At 46.5% G+C, this 20,297-nt stretch overlaps 3 protein-coding genes and 2 long non-coding RNA genes across 5 annotated transcripts; 3 read left to right on the top strand and 2 right to left on the bottom strand.

Moving 5' to 3' along the window:
• The first annotated feature begins 514 nt into the window (after positions 1 to 514).
• On the top strand, positions 515 to 2,461 carry LOC135814008 (uncharacterized). Its single transcript, XR_010553146.1, has 3 exons — positions 515 to 907; positions 1,001 to 1,172; positions 1,692 to 2,461. It is a non-coding gene; the product is annotated as an uncharacterized LOC135814008 (long non-coding RNA).
• A 113-nt stretch (positions 2,462 to 2,574) lies between these two features.
• Positions 2,575 to 3,392, bottom strand: LOC135814009 (uncharacterized). Its single transcript, XR_010553147.1, has 2 exons — positions 3,180 to 3,392; positions 2,575 to 2,731 (listed from the first exon to the last, which is right to left on the bottom strand). It is a non-coding gene; the product is annotated as an uncharacterized LOC135814009 (long non-coding RNA).
• A 559-nt stretch (positions 3,393 to 3,951) lies between these two features.
• Positions 3,952 to 7,229, top strand: LOC135814007 (carboxylesterase NlhH-like). Its single transcript, XM_065327054.1, has 4 exons — positions 3,952 to 4,433; positions 4,979 to 5,216; positions 5,411 to 5,474; positions 6,112 to 7,229. Exons 1-4 carry the CDS (start codon positions 4,284 to 4,286, stop codon positions 6,893 to 6,895), a joined length of 1,236 nt encoding a protein of 411 aa, XP_065183126.1. The 5' UTR covers positions 3,952 to 4,283; the 3' UTR covers positions 6,896 to 7,229.
• Positions 7,230 to 10,373: 3,144 nt separating this feature from the next.
• LOC135814005 (esterase LipI-like) lies at positions 10,374 to 15,760 on the top strand. The gene is made up of 4 exons (XM_065327051.1): positions 10,374 to 10,752; positions 12,376 to 12,613; positions 13,488 to 13,551; positions 14,611 to 15,760. The coding sequence occupies exons 1-4, from the start codon at positions 10,600 to 10,602 to the stop codon at positions 15,419 to 15,421; spliced, it is 1,266 nt and encodes a 421-aa protein (XP_065183123.1). The 5' UTR covers positions 10,374 to 10,599; the 3' UTR covers positions 15,422 to 15,760.
• A 427-nt stretch (positions 15,761 to 16,187) lies between these two features.
• LOC135814006 (phosphoserine phosphatase-like) lies at positions 16,188 to 20,098 on the bottom strand. Its single transcript, XM_065327052.1, has 7 exons — positions 19,716 to 20,098; positions 19,348 to 19,432; positions 18,343 to 18,392; positions 17,719 to 17,864; positions 17,311 to 17,407; positions 17,083 to 17,134; positions 16,188 to 16,879 (listed from the first exon to the last, which is right to left on the bottom strand). The coding sequence occupies exons 1-7, from the start codon at positions 19,859 to 19,861 to the stop codon at positions 16,778 to 16,780; spliced, it is 678 nt and encodes a 225-aa protein (XP_065183124.1). The 5' UTR covers positions 19,862 to 20,098; the 3' UTR covers positions 16,188 to 16,777.
• Between the last annotated feature and the right edge of the window lie 199 nt (positions 20,099 to 20,297).

Raw genomic sequence — 20,297 nt, 5'->3', positions numbered from 1 at the left:
AGTTTACATCACATTCAGAGGTCTGGATTTTGTATTGTTCTTGTCTGAAGTTAGTTGTACTATGATTGGATTCGTTCCATGTTGGTTTTGGGCATTCTGCCTGGTTTTCTTCCGTAGTGCTGATTGTAGGGGTTGGCTTATTGAAGTTTTTTTCTTTCTTTTTCTTTTTTTCTTCTTCATACAATTATTCTCTTCATTTGTGGTAACATCCTTCATCTTGGCAAATTGTGTTTTGTTGCCCGTAAAAGAGGCTTTTGGATCACATGATTGTATTGAACTTTGAAGTTAGTTAGACCAAACATGATTGAAACATCCACCAGACTCTGCTAGACTTTGTCTTTGTTCTCCACCAAGCTTTCACAAAGACTACTCGGTACTACCGGTATACCGGTACATGTACTCAGACCTACATGTACATGTACATGTAAATGTAGTTGTCCTACAAGTAACCATGGTAACGAGCTGCTGTGTTATGCCTAGCGATAGCCTATGGGGCTGTTAAGTGATGACGTCACAGTTCCTTCGATACGCATAGCAACGATCCCACTGGGGACAAACAAAAGTAGCGTCGTCTCCACCGAACCAGTTGTCAGTGGCAACATATAGGAATCGTGTACATTTCTTCGTTTCTTCTTTGCAGTTTTCAGTGAGTGTTTTGTTTTCTCTTTGTCCTTGATCTCGACGGTGTTGTCGTGCTCATTACCTTACTGAGACGTCTCTTGTGACTGTAGCCAGTGTCACGGAGGATTTTATTGGCGTGACGAGGTAGATCGCCGAGATCGAGCGTGAAAAACGCTCTGCATTAGTAGCTCCTGTAGAATGTCTTTTGGGATGGCGTATCCATGGTCAACAAAGCCAAGGTGCAAGACAGCATAAGAGATCGTGTAAACGATGTCAACAACAACAGGTAAGCTCCTGAACAAGTCGAAAGATTATGTGTATTTACAAACTCTCTCTTCATCCATCGATTGCCGCTATGCATTGCATTTTGTCTTCACAGATAATCTGGACAAATAAATTATATTGTAACTGGAGAGTGCAATCGTGCTTGGGACCCATCCCAATGTCATCACATGGCTGTGGTGACTAGTGTATACCTGTACCTGGGAGAGTTTTTCCTCAGCTGAGACGGAGTGCAGGTGGACTGATTATGAGAAATGCGAAGATGTGGAGTAAGTTGTGTCGAAGAAATGTGTAAAATTTAAAATAAAATTTACTTTACACTCAAACATACACTGTACATGTAACATCACGATAATGATTCCATCTTCATATCTCCGCAACAGGTACGCCATACGCACCGAATACATGGTGTGTGTGTGCACGCGCGCGTACATGCACACACTCTCATGCGTGGCCGAGTTGGCCGGATGAGCAGACCACGCATTTGCACGAGGTGTCCGTCATGTCATTGGAATGCTGTACTTTATGACTTTATTCCAAAATAGTATGTCTTGCCCCTGTCAAATGGAGTTTGTGTCTATGCTCAGCGGGTATCGGGCCACGACGCCACACTGCAGTCAGCGCTGGAATTAAAATAGCACTTCATGGATTATTTTAACTAATTTCCTTTGCGTTTACATGTACTTTGTTGAGCCCGTGGTTTCATTTCTGTGTTCTGTTATAACTGGCCTCTGGAAATAATCTGAGTGGATGTCATTTTTGTCATATGTGTGTGCCTTGTGCAACAGGTTCAAGGCTAGATGCACTTCACATTCGGCGTGCGATCTCGGCGTCTGGGACCTGATAACGTCTTGGTTGGATGGGTGATCAAGGATGATACTACTCGGCACACCAATGTACATGTCAATGTAATTTTTACTTTTTCAGAGCTGCACTATTTACGGACGAATGTGTCTGTTAGAGAGGAAATAAATAGTATTCACAAACAAGTCCCACTTATTGTTTCTGTTCGTAAAAGGAAACTGCAATTAAATTGGTCATATTGTTCGTTCCGGCTGTTTGTCATTGACTGTTCTTCAGGGTTGTGTTGGTGGAGGTCGTGGCCGAGGCAGGCCCAGAATGCCATGGCTTGATAATATTATTTCATGGACTGCACTTGACGTGCAGTCCCTGCTCGCTGCTGAACGCGATCGATTTTTATGGCGCTCGCTTGTTCATACTTGCTCTGTGACGCCGCGACGGCCTTAGGGCTTGTGATGACTATTTACGTCTTGATGCTTACTTCGGTGCTAGCGTGTTTCCCCCGGATTATTTCTATCATGCGTGTTCTTGGGCTGAGCGAGCACATGCACGAGTGTGCAGCTATAACCCCGTGTATCTTTGGTTACACTTTGTTCTGCAATGCATGTACCTTGTAACAGTATGTGCTTGCACTGCTTTGTGTGGCCTGCGTATTTCAGGACTATTGAGTGCATTAGACCCAGGTTGGTTTGGTTGCCGGATGATCTCTTGTTGCGTCGCTCTGTGTTTTGTATTCATCAATTTTTGGGCTTGAGAATTGAGCTGGTGTGTGGTTCCCAATATCAAAACATCATGCTGGTGCTCTGTGTTTCGATTATCGACTGTCCGAGCAGTCACGATTCATTACCAGAACGGCCCGGGTCAATACTGTAGTCTCTTGACGTGTTTGTCTTTTTGTGTTTTCGCCGGGGGGAATTAGCGGCGACGTTGTACATAGAACGGCAGTGTTGCATCACTGGACGACCCTGCCTCTGCATCTGACTTCATGTCCCCAGGATCTGGTGCAGATACACCAGACAGTCACTTCCTGTAAACACGCAAACAGCAAAAGAAGAGATCCCGCAAATCAGGAAAAACCATTGTGGAAAATATCGAGTAGATCATACACCATTCAATAATCTGGAGTAATTACAGTGAGACAAACACTTCAGTGCTCTCTCTCTCTCTCTCTCTCTCTCTCTCTCTCTCTCTCTCTCTCTCTCTCTCTCTCTCTCTCTCTCTCTCTCTCTCTCTCTCCATCCTTCCAAAATACCCTGTAACAATTCCCTAGAATTATTTTATTTTATATTCTCAGGACATCATTCTGAACATAATAACTCTTCTTCCATGGTCTTCAATCACCACGGAGGGCGAGAATATATCTAAGTCATGCAGTTTACGGGAGGTGCGAGCTGTCATGGATATAGAGGCTGATATTATTGTGCCAGCGTGAGGGCAGAGACAGAAAGAAGACACTGATTTCTTGAACAACTCACCTACATATAATCGAATCCACAGGGAGCGCTCGTACTTTGATCCATCAGGACGCGAAGAATCTTCAAAGCACTCTCAAACACGGAGTTTTACAGTGTGCAGCCAATTTCACAGCCATTATGAAGGCCCTCGACGACTACAGGAGATTTGTAGAGGAAAGAACAAGGAGTAAAGAGCGACAACAATCGCTTGAAGAAAAAGCAAAGAAAAACTGCTCTCTCTCTCCAGTCATTTAGATGCTGTTGCCTTTGACAACTGGTTCCATCCAGAGGACGCGACTTTTGTTTGTCCCCAGTGCTCTCCGTTGCTATGCGTATCGAAGGGGCCGTGACGTCACACTTAACAGCCCCATAGCTAGCTCGCAACCTCACGAGTCACGTGCGCGTGTCACCATGTGTTTTGCCTTTGGTCTCTGTGTGTGTGTCCCATATGGTGCAGTGGTATGTGCAGTCGATTTCCAATCGAGAGGTTGCGGGTTCCCGACGATTATGGTCGCACACGTCTTTCTTCTCTTTCTCATTCTCCTAGCTCTTCTTTCATTCTCCTGGGTGGTTACCAACAGCCAGTGTATGCCGGAGTATGTGGTGTGGTGTGTGTCGAAAAAGAAAAAAGATTGAAAAAAAATGAAAAATAGGGATTCACTGCATGCCACTAGCACTGGCCAGAAAAAGCCACTTCAATCAGCTGTGTGGTGGATACCAGGCTAAAAATATTAATTAGTGGCGGTCAATTCATCAGCTTTGCAAGCTGTTGTCCCAGCACTAGTTGCTATGTCTAACATAGCTGTTCGCTATCATTGCTTCTGCGATGGGCAGGTCTGAGGTCTGAGGTCTCTGACACTGACAGTCTGTCAGTGTCTGTGGCTGTGCTCCCATTTCTTTCCTTTTACTGGGGGCTGGGCCGTGCATAGATGATCCGGATAATGAGATTGTCGTAATAAATGAGATGTATAAAATGAGAGGCAGAGAACGATCATCGATCACTTACCAATATCAGTCTGCAAGTACCGATATCCTACTCGATATTCTAGTGTGCACTTTCGATTCTTACGGCAAAAGGTCACTTGGAAGGGCGCGATAGAGGCCAGTTGTTCGGGCTCAGAGGAAATGGCTTGTGGCCGGTGTTGCCTTGTGCTGCTCTCGACGATTGCTGTGCTGTTGGCCATAGCACTATATCCTCTGTCGCAATGGGATGAGAACATTTCCATAGAAACTCGGATAAATGGCAGAATCCTGGACATGTTCATCATACCACGGGTAAGCTGGCACTGCTGCACTTATGCAATGCTCGTTGGAAGCGTGATTGCAAAGCTGCCAACTCGCCACATGTGTTTACTGGCACATGTTTACACAGAGATAAAATGGTGATGTGTCCGCTACTGGTCTGCCACTTGACATTCCATCGGTTCAGCACTGCTAGCGGAGTTGCACACTCTGGGGGGGGGGGGGGGGGGGGGTAATGTACTCTTGCTTTGGACACGAGCACCTAAACTACATGAGGGTACAACTCAGCATCGATACTGCAAAAATACCACAGCGGCCAACGGGAAAGTTGTTTGGTGATCATGAATCTTATGATATCACGGTCATAATGTATACACATGTGCGACTGCATGAAGCAATTAGAAGCGAGCTGAGGTGCATTCTGGTGCACTGGTGCGACCATGAGAACTGACTGGGCTGGAATGATAGAATCCCTCTCCTTCTCAGTGCTCACATCCGAGTCAGTATACGTAGACAGGTTACCGTCATCCTGTCACATGTGTAACCTGTGTGCTCTTGTCTTGACACTGCACTTGCAGCCTTCAGTCAACTTTTTGAGTGTACTGGCATTCCTGAGAGGAACAAGCCGACCGGAAGCCAGTCGCCATCTCATGTCACTACTGGACCCCAAAGTTGACACAAGCTATGTTAGCAGTGAGGACCACACAGTGGCTGGTGTTCCTGTGCGCTTGTATCGACCAGCGACTGTTGACGCGGACGCAGTGCTACCAGTACTGGTGTACTTCCACGGCGGTGGCTTTATCGTTGGAACCTTAGGTATGGAGTTGAAGAGAATCATTTTTTAGTTTTTTTTTTGGCCACTGGATAATTTGAAGTGTGTGTGCATGCCACGCTACAAGGCATCGAAGGTACAGCATTTCGAATACTTTCTCATTGCATTGGTTTTAGAATGAGGGATAACATGTCCTGTGTGGTGGTAAACAGTGTGTTGTCTTTGCTGTTGTGCACAGATGGTTTTGGGGACGTGTTAGCGAATTGGTGCCGCGAATCTGACATTGCCGTGATTTCCGTTGAGTAAGTGATCTGTGATCTTATCTGTCAGCAGGTACTTTGATGCTTTGAGCCGGTTTAAAGAATGCTGTGCTGTTAGCTAGACTTCATTGCCATCAGTTTGACCAGTCACAGGTCTGAGCTCAGCTGATGAGACCTAAGAAGGTGGAAAAAGCTAGCTATCCGTAGATTGAATGATCTCTCCAGCTCTGTGCAGATCAGGCGATGCATGTGCGAGGTACTTCCTGTAAGGGCGCGTTCAGACTACCGAAAAAAGTGACGGAATAGGAAAGTTTCCAAGGTGATTTGATCACGTGACGTTACTGGCACGTTACCGGTGGAAAAGTTTTACTGCTGCGGCGGTAACTGCATTCCGGCAGTAAAAAGAGTGCTCAGGCTGGGAAAAAGGGAAAATCCCTTCTCAGCGCCGCGGTGAGAGCTGCTAAACTTACGTACCGGTAACGTTAGTTTATCGGTAGTGTGAATGTCCTTCACGGTTTATCGCTTTTCACGGTTTGACGGGATTCACGGTAGTCTGAACGCGCCCTAAGGGCCTACTCAACATGACCCACAGCCTCACTGGAGAACAGTGAGCTCCTGAATTCTATGACAATGATAAATGCTGATGGTTGGCCTGCGTTTTCTCTTTCTTCCATTTCAGCTACCGCTTGGCTCCCGAACATGTCTTCCCTGCGGCGTTTGATGACTGCTTTGCTGTGACTAAGGCAGTTCTTGGTGACCAGGCGGTAGCTGCGGCACTACGAGTCAACTCTTCGTTGGTCAGTGTTGGCGGTGACAGTGCTGGTGGATCACTGGCAGCGGCTGTTACTCTGCACATCAGTAGGATCACAAGTCTACCTCGTGTGCGTGCTCAGATCTCAATAGTCCCAACTTTGAAAGGTGCACTTGATGATCCGGAAACCGCACTAGCATTTTGGGCCCCCGGTGGCCTGACATCCGAGATGATGTTCTTATTTTGGGCGTGGTATCTGGGCGGAATGGAACACTATGAACTCCTCTATTCGCAAATGACCGAGCGCTCGCCACAACTTCTTCCCGTGGAAGTTTGGAAGAACGCCAGCCTTCGACTGGAAGGTGTGGACGTTGAACTGGTCACTCCCGATACAGACAAGTACCCGTATGCAGAGCGATTTTTGAACGAGTCTATGAGTGCTCTGCTTTCCAAGGACTTGAGTACGGTACCACCAACAATCGTCTTGCTGGCAGGCATTGATCCATTGTATAATGATGGTCTGCTGTATGAGCGACGCCTGAAGTCGGCCGGTGTGGAAGTTGAGCTTGTGGAGTATAAGAACCAAATGCATGGCTTCCATGCAGTTTTGCCCGCGAATATCACCGTTCTGGGTACTACATTTCTTGTTGGCAATGCTGATGCTCTAGATGTCATGAAGCAAAGCGTGAGATTTGTCCTTGATCACCTTTAGATCACCCTGGGCCAGTCGTCTCCACACGCACACAAACATGTACAAGTACAACAGTGTGGCAATGGCTATTGCAAGTTTGTTCCTCCACTGCGCGTGTGTGTATGTGTATGTGTGCGTTCGTGCATGTGTGCGTTCAATTTTATTTGCTGTTTTAGCCATCGCCCAAGTGGGTCCTTTTTTTGCTTTTTTTATTTAGGGTTTGAATATGAATTTTAACAGATTCAATTACTGGCATAAGAAGATTATGTCCATGACTTAGGCCTTGGCGGATAAGGCTCGAAAAGGTGGTAGATTCTGCTCGAAAAGCAGTGAAATTGGCAGAACCATAAAAACCTTATGGCAGGCAATTCCTCGAATTCTGCTCCATTTCTTTATCCACGTACCAAACATGCATGAAACTTACCAGAAAAAGTACCGAAATCTGCCAATTTTTCTGCCGGCATTATCCACCAAGGCCTACCATGACTTTGTACTACTAGTATTACTGTAGAATCCTGCGGACAAGCGGCCCACCCGCGTATAAGCCCATACTCGCGCATAAGCCCTGGCCAAGTTTGAACATCACGAAGCTTCGTTGTACAAGCCCATGGGCCTAGGTCGTGCCATGTACGTTTTTTGTACATTTCAAGTTTTTCAACACAATCATCGACATCGTTCATTTTTGTTTGCACAGTAGTTTTCAGCAATGTAAGGTACTTTTCATTTCTCACTTCCTTGGTACTTTTGAATAGCACAATTTTGGTGTCGGCGTATAAGCCTGTCGCTGTCTCCGTATAAACACACGTTCTTGTACAATCCCACCGAAATGTCCTTGTGAAAGAGATAAGCCCAGGGGCTTGTCAGCGGGATTCTACGGTAGTTGGATCGGAATGAGTCAAAAGTCAAACGCGACCTGCTCCGGAATAATGGCTTGTCATTAAATCTGTTACCTGCACTGTCTGCTCCAGAGCCGGGTCAGCGACCCGGTTGGAGGGCACTTGGACCTGTTTGGAAAAAGAACACCGGGTCACCTGTTACCCGATTGGAAATACATCAGAGAGCCCTAAAATATTTACAACTCCCTGATGTACATGTACATGTAGTAGCCTCACTTGAACGGACCCGGCTCTGACCCGGCTCTGACCCGGCTCTGACCCGGCTCTGACCCTGTTGCAATGGTTGTGCCAGGTACACGTGTACCCGGTTGATTTGAAATCCTGGACCGGCAGACACTGACCTGATACCTAATTTAAAGAGGCAGCAAGTGACAATAATTTGAGAAACATGGCGCAATAAACCAAACCACCTGAATCAACTCAGCACGATGGCTGTATTGATTAGTGCCACAAACAAATGCAGAGAATGGTGATGGAAAAAGAAGAAAAAACTACGGTGAGCAAAATGTGATGGACGATGAAGTCGATAATTTAGGAACAACGAAGGACTGAATAGATGTTATGAATGGTGAATAAAAACTGTGAATAATGCATTATGTGCATTTTTCACTGTTCTTGTAAGGTATTTTCATCCTTCCTTTTATTGTTGATAGTCAGGAGGGTAAAGCGGCAGGATTAATAATAATTATTATCATGAGGCGGGCAAGTACAGAAGTAAGTATTATTAGTTAGACCAAACATGATGATGATTGATTGAAACATCCACCAAACTCTGCTACAAGTACAACTACAACAAGTACAAGGTTTCACAAACTGACAAAGACTACTCATACTAGCGCTAGTTGCCCTAGTAACGAGCTGCTGTGTTATGCCTCCCAACGCCCCAACCTCGCGTGCGCGTAGATCTACGCGTGCATGCGCTTATCAGTCTGCACTGCACTGTCGTGTCCGTGGCTGTACATGTAGAGGGGACGGTTTCAAATAGGACACCGGTTGCAAACCGGAACGGACTCAATATTCACTTTCTCTCTTGGTATTTTGATTAGAAAACATATGTCACAGTGAGACTACGATGTGTTGTACTCCGAGCCAAAATTTCATGGCTCTGCGATGACCAGAAGCGCCATATCAAGCAGGTGAGTTTTTGACGTGTTGCTTCGCACTGCGACTTGAGTTTTACGACTTTCGAAAAATCAACTTCTTGTCGCAGGTAAACAGCGGCTCGCCTCTCGCCAATAAAGCACCGCATACCAATCAAAACTAATGGAAGCACACACAAGGCTTATTGTTACTCTGTACTGGCCGTCGTGGAGCGATAGCAATTACCTAATTTCAGACCCAGAGTGAATTTGACGTGCACTCTAAAACGTGTCCGGTTTGGAGCCACCTCTGATTTGAACTTTTTTGAAGCGAAAAATTGGGCAACTTGGAGGCAATGGGTCAACACAAAGGAGTGGCTCAGTTCGATTGACTCTGGCCCCAGAGCAAACTTCAACATGCCAGTTTCCTTCCACAAACATATTTCGAGTGAAAAATCAACGCTGATGATCGGTTTGGGTCTATAAAAAATTGGCTATCAAAACGTCCCGGTATCGAGCCGTCTCCTCTACTGTGTGCTACTGGCTAGTACTGCTACACCGGTGCACCCTTTTCTTTCTTTTCAAGTATTTTTACTTTAGGGGCCGTCCGTAAATATCGATGTTTTTTTAGAGACGATATTGGTGCTTCTCTCCCTTGACCCCCCTCCCTCCCCCCAGAAGACGCACATGTACATCTAGATCATGGAATCAATATTTTTGGATGCTCATGAAGTGCCCAGGATGTTGAGGGTCCGGTGTAGGCGTGAAAATCCCGCCGCACTCACGCAATAGCTGCATCGCCTGGGGGGAGCGAACCGGGTTGGCGCTGCAGTGCTCACAGCCACTGGTGTAGACAAAGCGGCTACGCTCGGGCTTGAATTTTTTCAAATCCTTGTACTTGTTCAGACAGTGAAGACTGGAAACTCTTGTGGAGTTCGTCCGTGTTTGTTCGCACTGCCTCGACGTCTTGAAAAAGGTCTCCTGCAGGCATCGTTCGGCCGATTTCCACAATCAATAGCTCATTCTTTTGCTCTTGAAATTCGCCATGGGCGTACAGCTTCCAATTTTTGATTTTGTTCTCGTGTCGCGAGTTTTAGCTCCGCGAACGGAAGCTAGTTTCACATTTCTTGTATAGCCATTTGGACGTCCGCGTGCAGGGATCGGCGAAACTTCAGATATTTACATCGATATTTTTCTGATGCTCGAAAAGACGCACATGGCTCAAACCCCCTCCCCCCCAGACGCACCAATATCGTCTCTAAAAAAACATCGATATTTACGGACGGCCCCTTATTAAAATAAAGTATTACTGTAAGACATATAATGTTATTATAGCGAGTCGCAAATTTAACGATTGTCCGAAATTCATAGGTTAACGAGAAGATATGTTAACGATCTTGCAGTATTCTGCCATATCCACACACAGCATATATGAAGCAGTACGGCCTCAACGGATTTTATTATAACGAAGAAATGTCATCCGTTAAAACGTTAGATTTGCTTCCTCGTTATATATACATGTCTTACAGTAGTTGTTGCTGGGGGCTGGGCCACGCATGAATGATCGATAGTAAGTCAATGAGGAAGTAATAGTTAGTTGTCGTAAATGAGAGGCAGAGAACGATCATCGATCACTTATCAGTCCGCAAGTACTTTTTAAAAGTACCGATATCGTACTCGATACTCTATGATGTTTTGTAGTCTCAGAAGGCTTTAGTAGCGTCACGGTACCCGATATACCCGTAAAACCATGTTGTCCCGGTGTGTGCGTTGTGAAGTTATTGCCCTGTCGCTGGTAGCGTTGATCTTGGCCATAGCATTGTACCCTCTGTCGCAATGGGATGAGGATATAGCCTGGAGCACTCGGATAGACGCCAGGCTACTGGACCATGTCATGCCACGGGTAAGCCGGTCTAATAGCACAACTAAGGGACGCCCGTAAATGCAGATAGGGCCGAAACAAAAACAAGTCTACAATTACAGTTTCCTCTGAGACAAAAATGCGATAATACTCATAAATACTCACTGTTCCTGTTCCTTTTCCCTTGGCTGTATTTCACCTGACGAAAAGGCTTGAAAGTATACTTGTGAAGACAAAAACTTTCAAGATGTTTGTAATGAGCCGGAACTGCTGAAGTGTGTCCTTTTTATGGGTATTTAAAAACAAGTTTACTAGTATTTCGGGTCGGCTGATTGATCCGTGTGTATCATGTGTACGTACGTGTCCACATGCCAAACGTGCGCGTGCGCACATATGCGCATATGATAATGTCGCACGCGCATATGATATGTCACACGTGATTTATCGTGTGTAAGAAATATCGGCAATAAGAATCAAATGTCGTTTTTCAAACACCCACGCTATAACCGATACCTACTCTACTTACATACAGTGAAACTTGGTGTAAGCAACCTCTGGTTTTAGCACGAAGCAAATCAGCGGTTTTCGCCAGCTACCTACTGAGGCACATTCATGCACCTATCGTGCACATACGTGTATACCAGCATGCGGTAGGCATTTCCCAAATCGGCCCGTTTTTTCGCCTAATCCGCTTTTCGATCGGCTAAGAAAATGTCCGAATTCGGCCATATTCTGAGCCCCAAAGCAGTACTTGAAGTTACCGCTCGTAATACAATGTGCATTTGCATGCACGCTTTGGAGGCACTAATACATCGATTTTCGTCGAATTCGGCGCAATTATCGGCGATTTCTTCACAGCCATTGATTTCGTCGTCTTTTCTTGCTGGCCGATTTCGGAAATGCTTGTAGCCGCAGTTACCTTTCGCAGTATACTGGTTTAATATAGGTATTTGTATTTGCATGCTGTTGAGGCACAAAAACATCCAAGTTTTTCAGCAAATTCAGTGCGAAAACTGCCTATTTGGCGAAAAGATCAGTGAATTCTTCAAAACCACAGTTTCCGGCGAATTTTTCGGCCAGCCGATTTGGGAAATGCCTAGCATGCGGACCAGAACAAGTCTCAGAATTGGGAAAAGAGGACCCGGTCGGCAGGCCGACCCGAAACAAGTTGGTTGTTGTTTTTGTTCTGGCCTAGCGCCTAGCATACATCGTGCCCAAATGAACGGGCTGCTGTTGAAGAACATCCAGGCTAGAAAGTCACCAAAATGCCATGGTTACATGCTACTGTAAGTGTAAGCATTGAGTAGACCAGTATGGTTGTTTTCTGTGGCTCCGGTCAGCAATGCCTGTACAGTCCTGCTCAATGAAATCCAGTTGCGGCACTTCATGTTTGCGCCTTGCAGCATTTCGAAGCCCAGTTTTCGCAGGTCAGTCTAGGGCCGCGCAACGCCCGGCGCGTACATGAGCGACGCGGCTGGATTTCATTGAGCAGCCGCGACTGTACATGTGCATTGTATGAATGCCCAGCCACTTGAATCGCTAGTCCTTGTTGCCAATCTTCTCTTCAAACATGCTCCTGTAAGCCCTCCCCCCCCCCCCCCATTGCACTATCATTAAAGCTACCGGCTATGTTTGTCCTGCTTATGTATTCTCACATGATGAAAGCCTTCCTTCAACCTATGCTACCTACTTGCCATCCTATTGGGCACCCATAGGCCAGAGGCCAGTCGCTATATCATGTCCTGGGTTGCTGCAGCGGTGGACATCAGCTACGTGAGCAGTGGAGACCACACCGTGGCCGGTGTTCCTGTCCGCTTGTATCGGCCGGCGCGTGTTGACGAGACGGCCTCGCTGCCCGTACTGGTGTTCTACCACGGCGGTGGTTATGTCACTGGTACTCTGCGTAAGCAGCTACTACACTGTAACTAGTACTGTAGTGTATACAGGGTTATAGCCAAAGGGGGTAGGGGGAGGGGGCGAAGTGCCACCCCTTACTCATTTTCCGATTGTGTTTTTTCATGCTATTCAACGAAAATGCAGTCGATACGTCAGTACTGTACTAGAAGGTTCATAAAGGCACATTTGTCTGGGGTGAACTCAGGTGTTCACTCCGTACGTTGCATGCTGCATTGCAAGGCAGTTATTTTGAAAATGGAGAATGGGTTACGGGATAACTGTTTTCCGTGCCCCCCCCCCCCCCCACTATTGTGACCTGGCTAGAACCCTGGTATTTACATGTATGTACGAATAACTATGTCAATGTGTGTGCATACGTGTGCGCGTGTGTGTGTGCACTCGTACGTATCTGTGTGTGTGCACTCGTACGTATCTGTGTGTGTGCACGCGTGCGTATGCACACATGTATGTGTGTGTGTGTGTTTGTCAGCATAACACTGCAGCACATTGATTATGTTTTTGATCAACTGTGGATAATGGTGTTGCGATGCTCACTTGCAAACCTCTAGCCACTGAGAGCCATCAGCTAGGTCATCAGCTAGGTCATCAGCTAGGTCATCAGCTAGGTCATCAGCTAGGTCATCAGCTAGGTCATCAGCTAGGTCATCAGCTAGGTGACTAAGTCATCAGCTAGGTCATCAGCTAGGTCATCAGCTAGGTGACTAGGTCATCGGTTATTCCATGTACAGTATACTCTGTTCTTATCCTGGTTGTCGTGACGACGGGCTTTCCGCCATGTGACTTGCAGCATCTGGCCATCCGCTGATGCTTCTAAGCACGTTGCATTTCCTTGTTACGGCTTGTGTTGGTATTGTTTGCAGGCAACTACGATGCCTCCTTGGCACGATGGTGTGATGAGTCAGGCTTTGCAGTCGTTTCTGTGAAGTGAGTACGACAAGTAGCTGCATACCCTTCTGTGTTTTATATCTATAAAAGAAAGATATCTACCGATGTACTACTAGGGCATGTACCGAGAGTGTGCAACTCTTGATACCCTCTCTATGGGTTCGCTCACATCGCGTGATGTAGTGTTCCAGTTGTACGTTTTCAACCTGTTTTAGCGAGCAGCAGAGTAATACAAATAATTTAAAAAAAAGCACTCTCTGACAGAAAGTCACTACGCGAGTGCACGTATGCAACTCACCTGCATGATCATGGCAGATATTCGGATTGTGCGCATGCTATCCTTCGTTTGTACGTAGTACGAAACGTACCTGAGACACGTGATGTGAGTTTTCGCCATCGGAGACCCCATATGCAGAGTTGCACACTCAGGCTTGGGAGGCTATTTACTCTTGCTAGTACATGTACATGTATGGAGTGCAAGTTGCTCGTAACTTGCCTGTTCTCTTTCTTCTAATTGTCGGAATGTCTTCACCTGTAGCACCTCTGTCTCTTGTTTTATGTCTGTATGTGTAAGTCTGTCTGTCTCTCACATGTTCGAATTGTCACTCTTTGACTTTTCGATGAGTTTCGTTTTTCTAAAGAGGTGGCTTAAAATGGCCTCTTTAGAAAACGAAAGTCAGGCTCCTCGAGAATCCTCGAAACTCCACAACCTCATTCAATGGGAGAGGTGGATTAGTTGCATTGTTTTAAAAAAAGAGCTTGGAATATTCCTGAAAACTGCCTTTTTTCCCGACCTTGCACATAAGTACGGTAAGGGAAGCCCATTGTCACGTGGGAAGCACCCTTGGAAAATCTCGTTGCTATGACAATTCCGAAAGGATATGGCGAGGCTGACAGCAACCATTCTATTGGGATATTTCAACTATCTCTTCAAGGCTAAGATGTTTGTCGAAAAGGTGACGAGAACATTTCGAACGCGTCCTTAGATGCATTTGGTTCATTCCAATGGTCCCCGGCTTATTAAAAAAAAGTGCTGTAGTCCCCCATTCAATTGGAAATAGCTCTGCTGGTTTTGCTCTGCCTTCCTTCTACCTGCAGTTACCGCTTGGCTCCGGAACATATCTACCCCGCAGCATTTGATGACTGCTTGGCTGTGACCAAGTCCATTCTCGGTGACCCGGCAGTAGCTGCAGAGTTACGTGTCAACTCGTCCTTGGTTAGTGTTGGTGGCGATAGTGCTGGTGGGTCCTTGGCTGCTGCTATATCACTACACATTGGCAGGACCGATCTCCCCCGACTGCGGGCTCAGATCTCAATTTATCCAGCGATCAGGTATGTGTTTTCGGACCCGAACACCACATTCTCTTTCTCAGCACCCGGTGGCCTGGACCCAAAGGCTACATTCCTCTATCGCAGTTGGTATTTGGGTGGCGAGGAGGACGCCGATACTCTCCGTTCCATGGTCACCAATCGATCGCCGGTTCTACTTCCCACCGAAGTTTGGGAGAATGCCAGCCTTCGTCTCAATGGATCAGACGTTGAATTGATAACTCCTGATCCAGATAAGTACCCGTATGCTGAAAAATTCTTGAGCGAGTCACTCTGCCCTATACTTGCCAGAGACTTGAGCATGGTGCCACCCACTATCATCCTTTTAGCCGGTATTGATCCGCTGTATAGTGATGGGTTTCTTTATCAACAGCGCCTGCAGGCTGCCGGTGTTGAAGCGCAACTAGTCGACTACGGCAAGCAAATTCATGGATTCTTCGCGAATGCTCCCAGCAATATGACGGTGATGGGTGTACGCTTTGTGTATGGAAATCAGGAAGCCCGGGATGCCATTTCACGCAGTGTGACGTTTGTTCTGGAGCATTCAGGCTTGAGCTGGGAGCCTACCCCGGTCTCGTGACTCAGACTGCGAACGGCAGCAGCCATTGAACAGCGTAACTGTACTGAGCTTGCACGCTAACTAAACACCAAGCACCAACGCTGCCCTGCGAAACGCATATGCATGGCGTACGGTGCCTGGGCTGGCAAGTCCGTACGGATCCAAGGAAGTATGGTGTTGACACTCGAGGATCAAGAAAACCATGGTTTAAAATATGCAGAGGCCATCTATTTGGCTGGGAAGCAAGTCATGTACTGAAGTACAAGCAAGTCATACCATTTTATCTATGGCTGTCCCCAAACTTGAATTTCTATCTCTATTTCTGCTATTTCAAAAAAAAGTGAAAGTCCATTTCCACTCCAGCCACTCCCGGTGTGTGTGGGGGGGGGGGGGGCAGGGCGGTGTGGGTGGATTGCACTCCAAGTACACCTGCTCCGGATTCGGCCTAACGCTCACGTTCACTTGCCCGGGATACGCCCGATCGATCATGCCCCTATGTACGAAGACATGTTACACCAAAGAAGGCTGGGCTGTATTGTTGCCATGTGCCATTGGACACTCTACGCAACGCCGCGAGGATTCATATGTAATGGACACGTATCAGTTTATACCAGTTATTATAAATGTCAAGAAATTCAGTAGCTGCCTAGTTAGTCTTGCTCTTTCACCTGGCAAATTACACACGAAGCACTGTGTTGCAGACATGGGCCACAGCCAAAGTGCACTGTCCCCATGCTATCCTAATTCCAACAACTAATTGTTACATCGGCTCACAGCAAAATGTTGGTCATTGACTGCTCTCCAGCACCACATTCATCTTTCCATGAAGAATGATAAGCATGAGCAGGGTGACTAGAAAGAGAGAATGGATGAAACCAAGTCTTCATCCAGCAAGAGTCAACAAAGAGCAAATAATATGCATGGACACAATTACACGTTGAAGTGTTCTTTTAAAAGGCAAAGAGAGGAACATCTCCTTACTGACTAAAAAATAAATACGCAAGCTGATAGCAGCCACGAGTGGTAGAAGGTGCATGGATCCGTGCAGCACACATGCGCACGGCAGTGTTGCGGACTGTTCTATGGCCAGCCAGTTGACATTTCACGCACACACTGGTGAGGGGGACGCGCCAGGCGGTATTCGAGTATCTCATAAATAACAAAGTAGCGTGGGAAAAGGAATAAAAAGAGTAGAAAGGGTTTGACAACGTTTGGTATGCTAATGAGCTAATTTGAGCTGAAAGCTGAACTAAATGCTAAGACCGAGTGCAAGAGAAGAAATGATGTGTTTTCCTTTTGTTTGCCATTCAATGGAAGGTATATAAAAACGGATGGGGAAAATCTCGAGCCTAAAGATGAGTAGTCAGCAGTGTGAATCTATAGCACCTCAAGGAGCTCGCCAAAATCCATCACAAACAGCGGAGCCTCTGCTTCTACCCGGGAGCGAACGCAGTTTCCGCCAAATCCAATGAATGCATGCTACACGGCAAATGCAAACAGACAAAAATGGGTTCCAAAATCAGAACACTTGAAATGTAGAAGTTACACAGAATAATTTTTTGAATATAAATCACTGCCTCTCCAAGTCTCCATACTACACAGTGATAGAGTACATAGCATGCATGAACGCTGCAATGAAAACACTCGCAAACTAGCATGAACATGTAAAAAAAGACACTTACTGCAGGTGGGCTGGCCTCCAGATCTGTTGCTCCATCTCCGACCATCACGACACTGAACAGTAATAGTGAAGGACATTCACACACAGTCGCACTACAGTTAGATGCAGCTCAATACAGGCAGGAGTGATCACAACAAAGGGAAGCCTCACAAGATATCACTCGCTCAAGCTACCACACATATTATATGATAAAGCTACGGGGTACATTATAATTAAAATCTCCTCTTACTTTTTGTAACCGTGCCTGTCAATTAGCTGCTGTACCACAGCTGGCTTGCCGCCGGCTCTGGATGTCGGTTGATTTAAGTCGAATCCGATGTAGTTTCCTAGATTGAGACAATTCAACAATATACACGCACCCATGCACATACATGGTAATTGAAAAGGAGCAAACATGGATCACAAAGAATACACACTGCAGCACACAATCATATTGATGGTCGCCTTGAAATGTACACCACTGAGAAAACATTCATAGACTTTTCAGACTTTTCCCGTTTGTGTCCTTCCCTCAAACCAGTGAATAATTATAGTACTCAATTATTCAATCTACCTGAAGTGCAGTACACGTATGGTGATGAGGGTGTGAACAACAGTTTCTTCAGAAGTACTAAACATAGCTTGCGGTGTAACTCACCTCTCTCATCGAACTGCATCACATTACAAAAGATGTTCTCGTGCGGGATGTGTAGCTGGTCTGCAATGGGCTCGATCAGATGGGAAAATCCACCGGACACCATATAGACATGCGTGCCGCGCTCATGGAGAGCTTCGACGATTTCTCTGCAAGCAGGAGCAAAGAAGAGAAGAAGAGACCAAATCAGAAACGTAGAATACCGCATCACATCTGCACGACAGCGAATCGACACTGCAAAACCAAGAGTACATAACCCCCCAGAGTGTGCAACGCCTGATCCAGCTCTGCATAGGGTCTTGGTCGAGCGTAATCGGATCTTTGCATCATAATACCGTACACATCTGACAGGAACCCGGGGAGTCGCGGGTACTCTCGTATCAAAAACAATGGTGCCCTGCCTCGAGACCGGCCTTGTGCTGGTGTGGAGTGTACGCATGACATCAGAAGATCCGATTCCGCTCGACCAAGACCCTATGCAGAGCTGGATCGGCGTTGCACACTCTGGGGGGGTTATGTACTCTTGCAAAAACCCATTGGCAGTAAAGCCAAACCTTGTTTCATCAACCAAGCCAGGGCTGCAGTACATGCAGTACAGGTTTAGGGAAAGCACCGTTACTAACTTACTGGATGCCATCAGTCAGTGTGAAGCCAGACTTGTCCACAAAGCTTTCCACCTGTACAGAGGCACACACACACACAGCCATGATTGGGAATACGACCAGTCGTAACATACATAACAGCATACAATCACGTACATGGGTCTAAAGTAAGCCAGTGCAGCTCACCACAAAGAATGAAGTCACCTGATGCTGGTCTAGTTCCTGATCGCTTTGGCAACATGCAGGAAATAGAATCTGTTGGTAAAAGTAAATGATTGGCCGGCAGCATCAGGTGTTAGACAAGTACAGATCAGCTGATCAACTAACTAAGTAGTCAGTTCAAGATCTCAGGGGGGATTGGCATAGTTGAAGGCACATAGATCATCGGCATGGAACAGACACTTGACTTCAGTCTTCAGTGATTTCAACAAGAGGCAGTGGAGAGGCGTACTATGGGCAGTGTAGGGACTTGGCTCAAGTGCACGTGATCAACATCGAGCTGGACACAAAAGAAGATTTCCCAACGCATTCCTCCAACACTAGTTGTTGATGTGTCATGGGCAGAGCTTTGACAGGTGATGACCACAGGGAGGGATGGCTAGGGGCATGGAGGCAGTGCAGTAGCTACATCTGCACTTATATGTCCATTATCAAAGGACGACACACGTGCCAGAGACGACCTCTGCTACTGCAGCAGTATGGCTTGACATGTCTGGGAAACCCAAACGCTCGGATACATCAGTCAGTCGGCGATCAAATCGAAGTCGAGTCACAGTCAGGGACACGGAAACTACAACAGGCAACGCTACATATTCTAAGAATAAGATGCAGTACTGGCAGCGAACGAATGACAGCACACAGGTGAAACCGTGCAAACATTGCCGGTTAGCTACAGTTAGCTACAATACAGCGCTGGATATTGCACCGGCGAGGAATCAGCTAAAGAGGAACAGGAAACAAAGGTGCCCAGTCTGTCCACACACGGGATATATTTCAAAGAAACATTTCAAGTGGTGCTAGTGTTTCTCACCTGCGCTAGGGATGGCTTGCACAAGTCCATACGCTTCTGCAGCGATGTGCGGAATGTCATTCCACCACCCATTGCCGCTCTCGTCCTACAAAACATATCGCACAACATGAGTAAAAATCACAAACAACACAAAACTGTCGAGTGAAGAGAAATCAACAAAGGCCCAAAACATAAAAATATTTCGCATATGAACAGTTTGTGTGCTCATATTGATATGATAAGAACTTCGACGAACATGCATGACTCCAAAACGATCAAGTACTAGTAGAATGCTAGGGGACATGGGTCCAGGTACGGGTACTTGTCGACCAGTACAGTCAAAAATAAAAGAGTAATACGGCTACACCACATGCCACAACGTGACTTACAGAGCAGCAACGGCTTCTCCCTTTCCCAGATACGCGGCTAGGTGATCGAGACCTTCTTCACGAATCACCGTGCTGTCGACGTCAAAGCACACTGCGTCGGCATTCTGCCAGACCTCGAGGACGCGTTCTTTCTCCGTCAATACCATGTTTCTCACGATAAGCAAATGGCTGAAGTTTCTACTCCTAGATTCTACTTGCAGTGACTGATCACCTCTTTGCAAGAGACTCGAAGCCTGGTAAATGTTCCAAAAAGGCAAACGTGATGAGAAACTGATCAGAGTGGGTCAAAGCTGGGAGACGCAGAACCAAAGAGAAGAAAGCACCGCCACACGACCAACCGCTGCTGTAGAAAGGGGCCCTATCATCGCCAAACACCCTGTTTTGTACATGTACTCCATTTCTACCAGCAGATTCGTGGTGGTGTCAGATCTTGATCTTGCCATGCAAGGAAAACGACAAGGGATGCTTGCTTTCAGTGAGAAAGCTGGCTAGCTTGGGAGTAACACCGCGTACGTACCGCCGCTTTCGTGCAGCTGTGCCCACGATTTTAGCACGTGGCAAAGCCAAATCAAGCATGGGTCA

The sequence above is a fragment of the Sycon ciliatum genome, chromosome 4, assembly GCF_964019385.1.
Source record: "Sycon ciliatum chromosome 4, ocSycCili1.1, whole genome shotgun sequence".
Lineage (NCBI taxonomy): Eukaryota > Metazoa > Porifera > Calcarea > Leucosolenida > Sycettidae > Sycon > Sycon ciliatum.
Note: the sequence above shows the minus strand (reverse complement) of the source record. Positions and strands in the feature narration are given on the sequence as shown.

Excerpts from the sequence above, each read along its gene's own strand:
- LOC135814007 (XM_065327054.1), top strand. The coding sequence starts at position 4,284 with ATGGCTTGTGGCCGGTGTTGCCTTGTGCTGCTCTCGACGATTGCTGTG. Across the intron at positions 4,434-4,978 it reads ACATGTTCATCATACCACGG|CCTTCAGTCAACTTTTTGAG; the intron begins GTAAGCTGGCAC and ends CTGCACTTGCAG. Across the intron at positions 5,475-6,111 it reads ATTGCCGTGATTTCCGTTGA|CTACCGCTTGGCTCCCGAAC; the intron begins GTAAGTGATCTG and ends CTTCCATTTCAG.
- LOC135814005 (XM_065327051.1), top strand. The coding sequence starts at position 10,600 with ATGTTGTCCCGGTGTGTGCGTTGTGAAGTTATTGCCCTGTCGCTGGTA. Across the intron at positions 10,753-12,375 it reads TGGACCATGTCATGCCACGG|CCTTCCTTCAACCTATGCTA; the intron begins GTAAGCCGGTCT and ends ACATGATGAAAG. Across the intron at positions 12,614-13,487 it reads TTATGTCACTGGTACTCTGC|GCAACTACGATGCCTCCTTG; the intron begins GTAAGCAGCTAC and ends TATTGTTTGCAG.
- LOC135814006 (XM_065327052.1), bottom strand. The coding sequence starts at position 19,861 with ATGGTATTGACGGAGAAAGAACGCGTCCTCGAGGTCTGGCAGAATGCC. Across the intron at positions 18,393-19,347 it reads GCAAGCCATCCCTAGCGCAG|GTGGAAAGCTTTGTGGACAA; the intron begins GTGAGAAACACT and ends GCCTCTGTACAG. Across the intron at positions 17,135-17,310 it reads GACAGGCACGGTTACAAAAA|TGTCGTGATGGTCGGAGATG; the intron begins GTAAGAGGAGAT and ends ATTACTGTTCAG.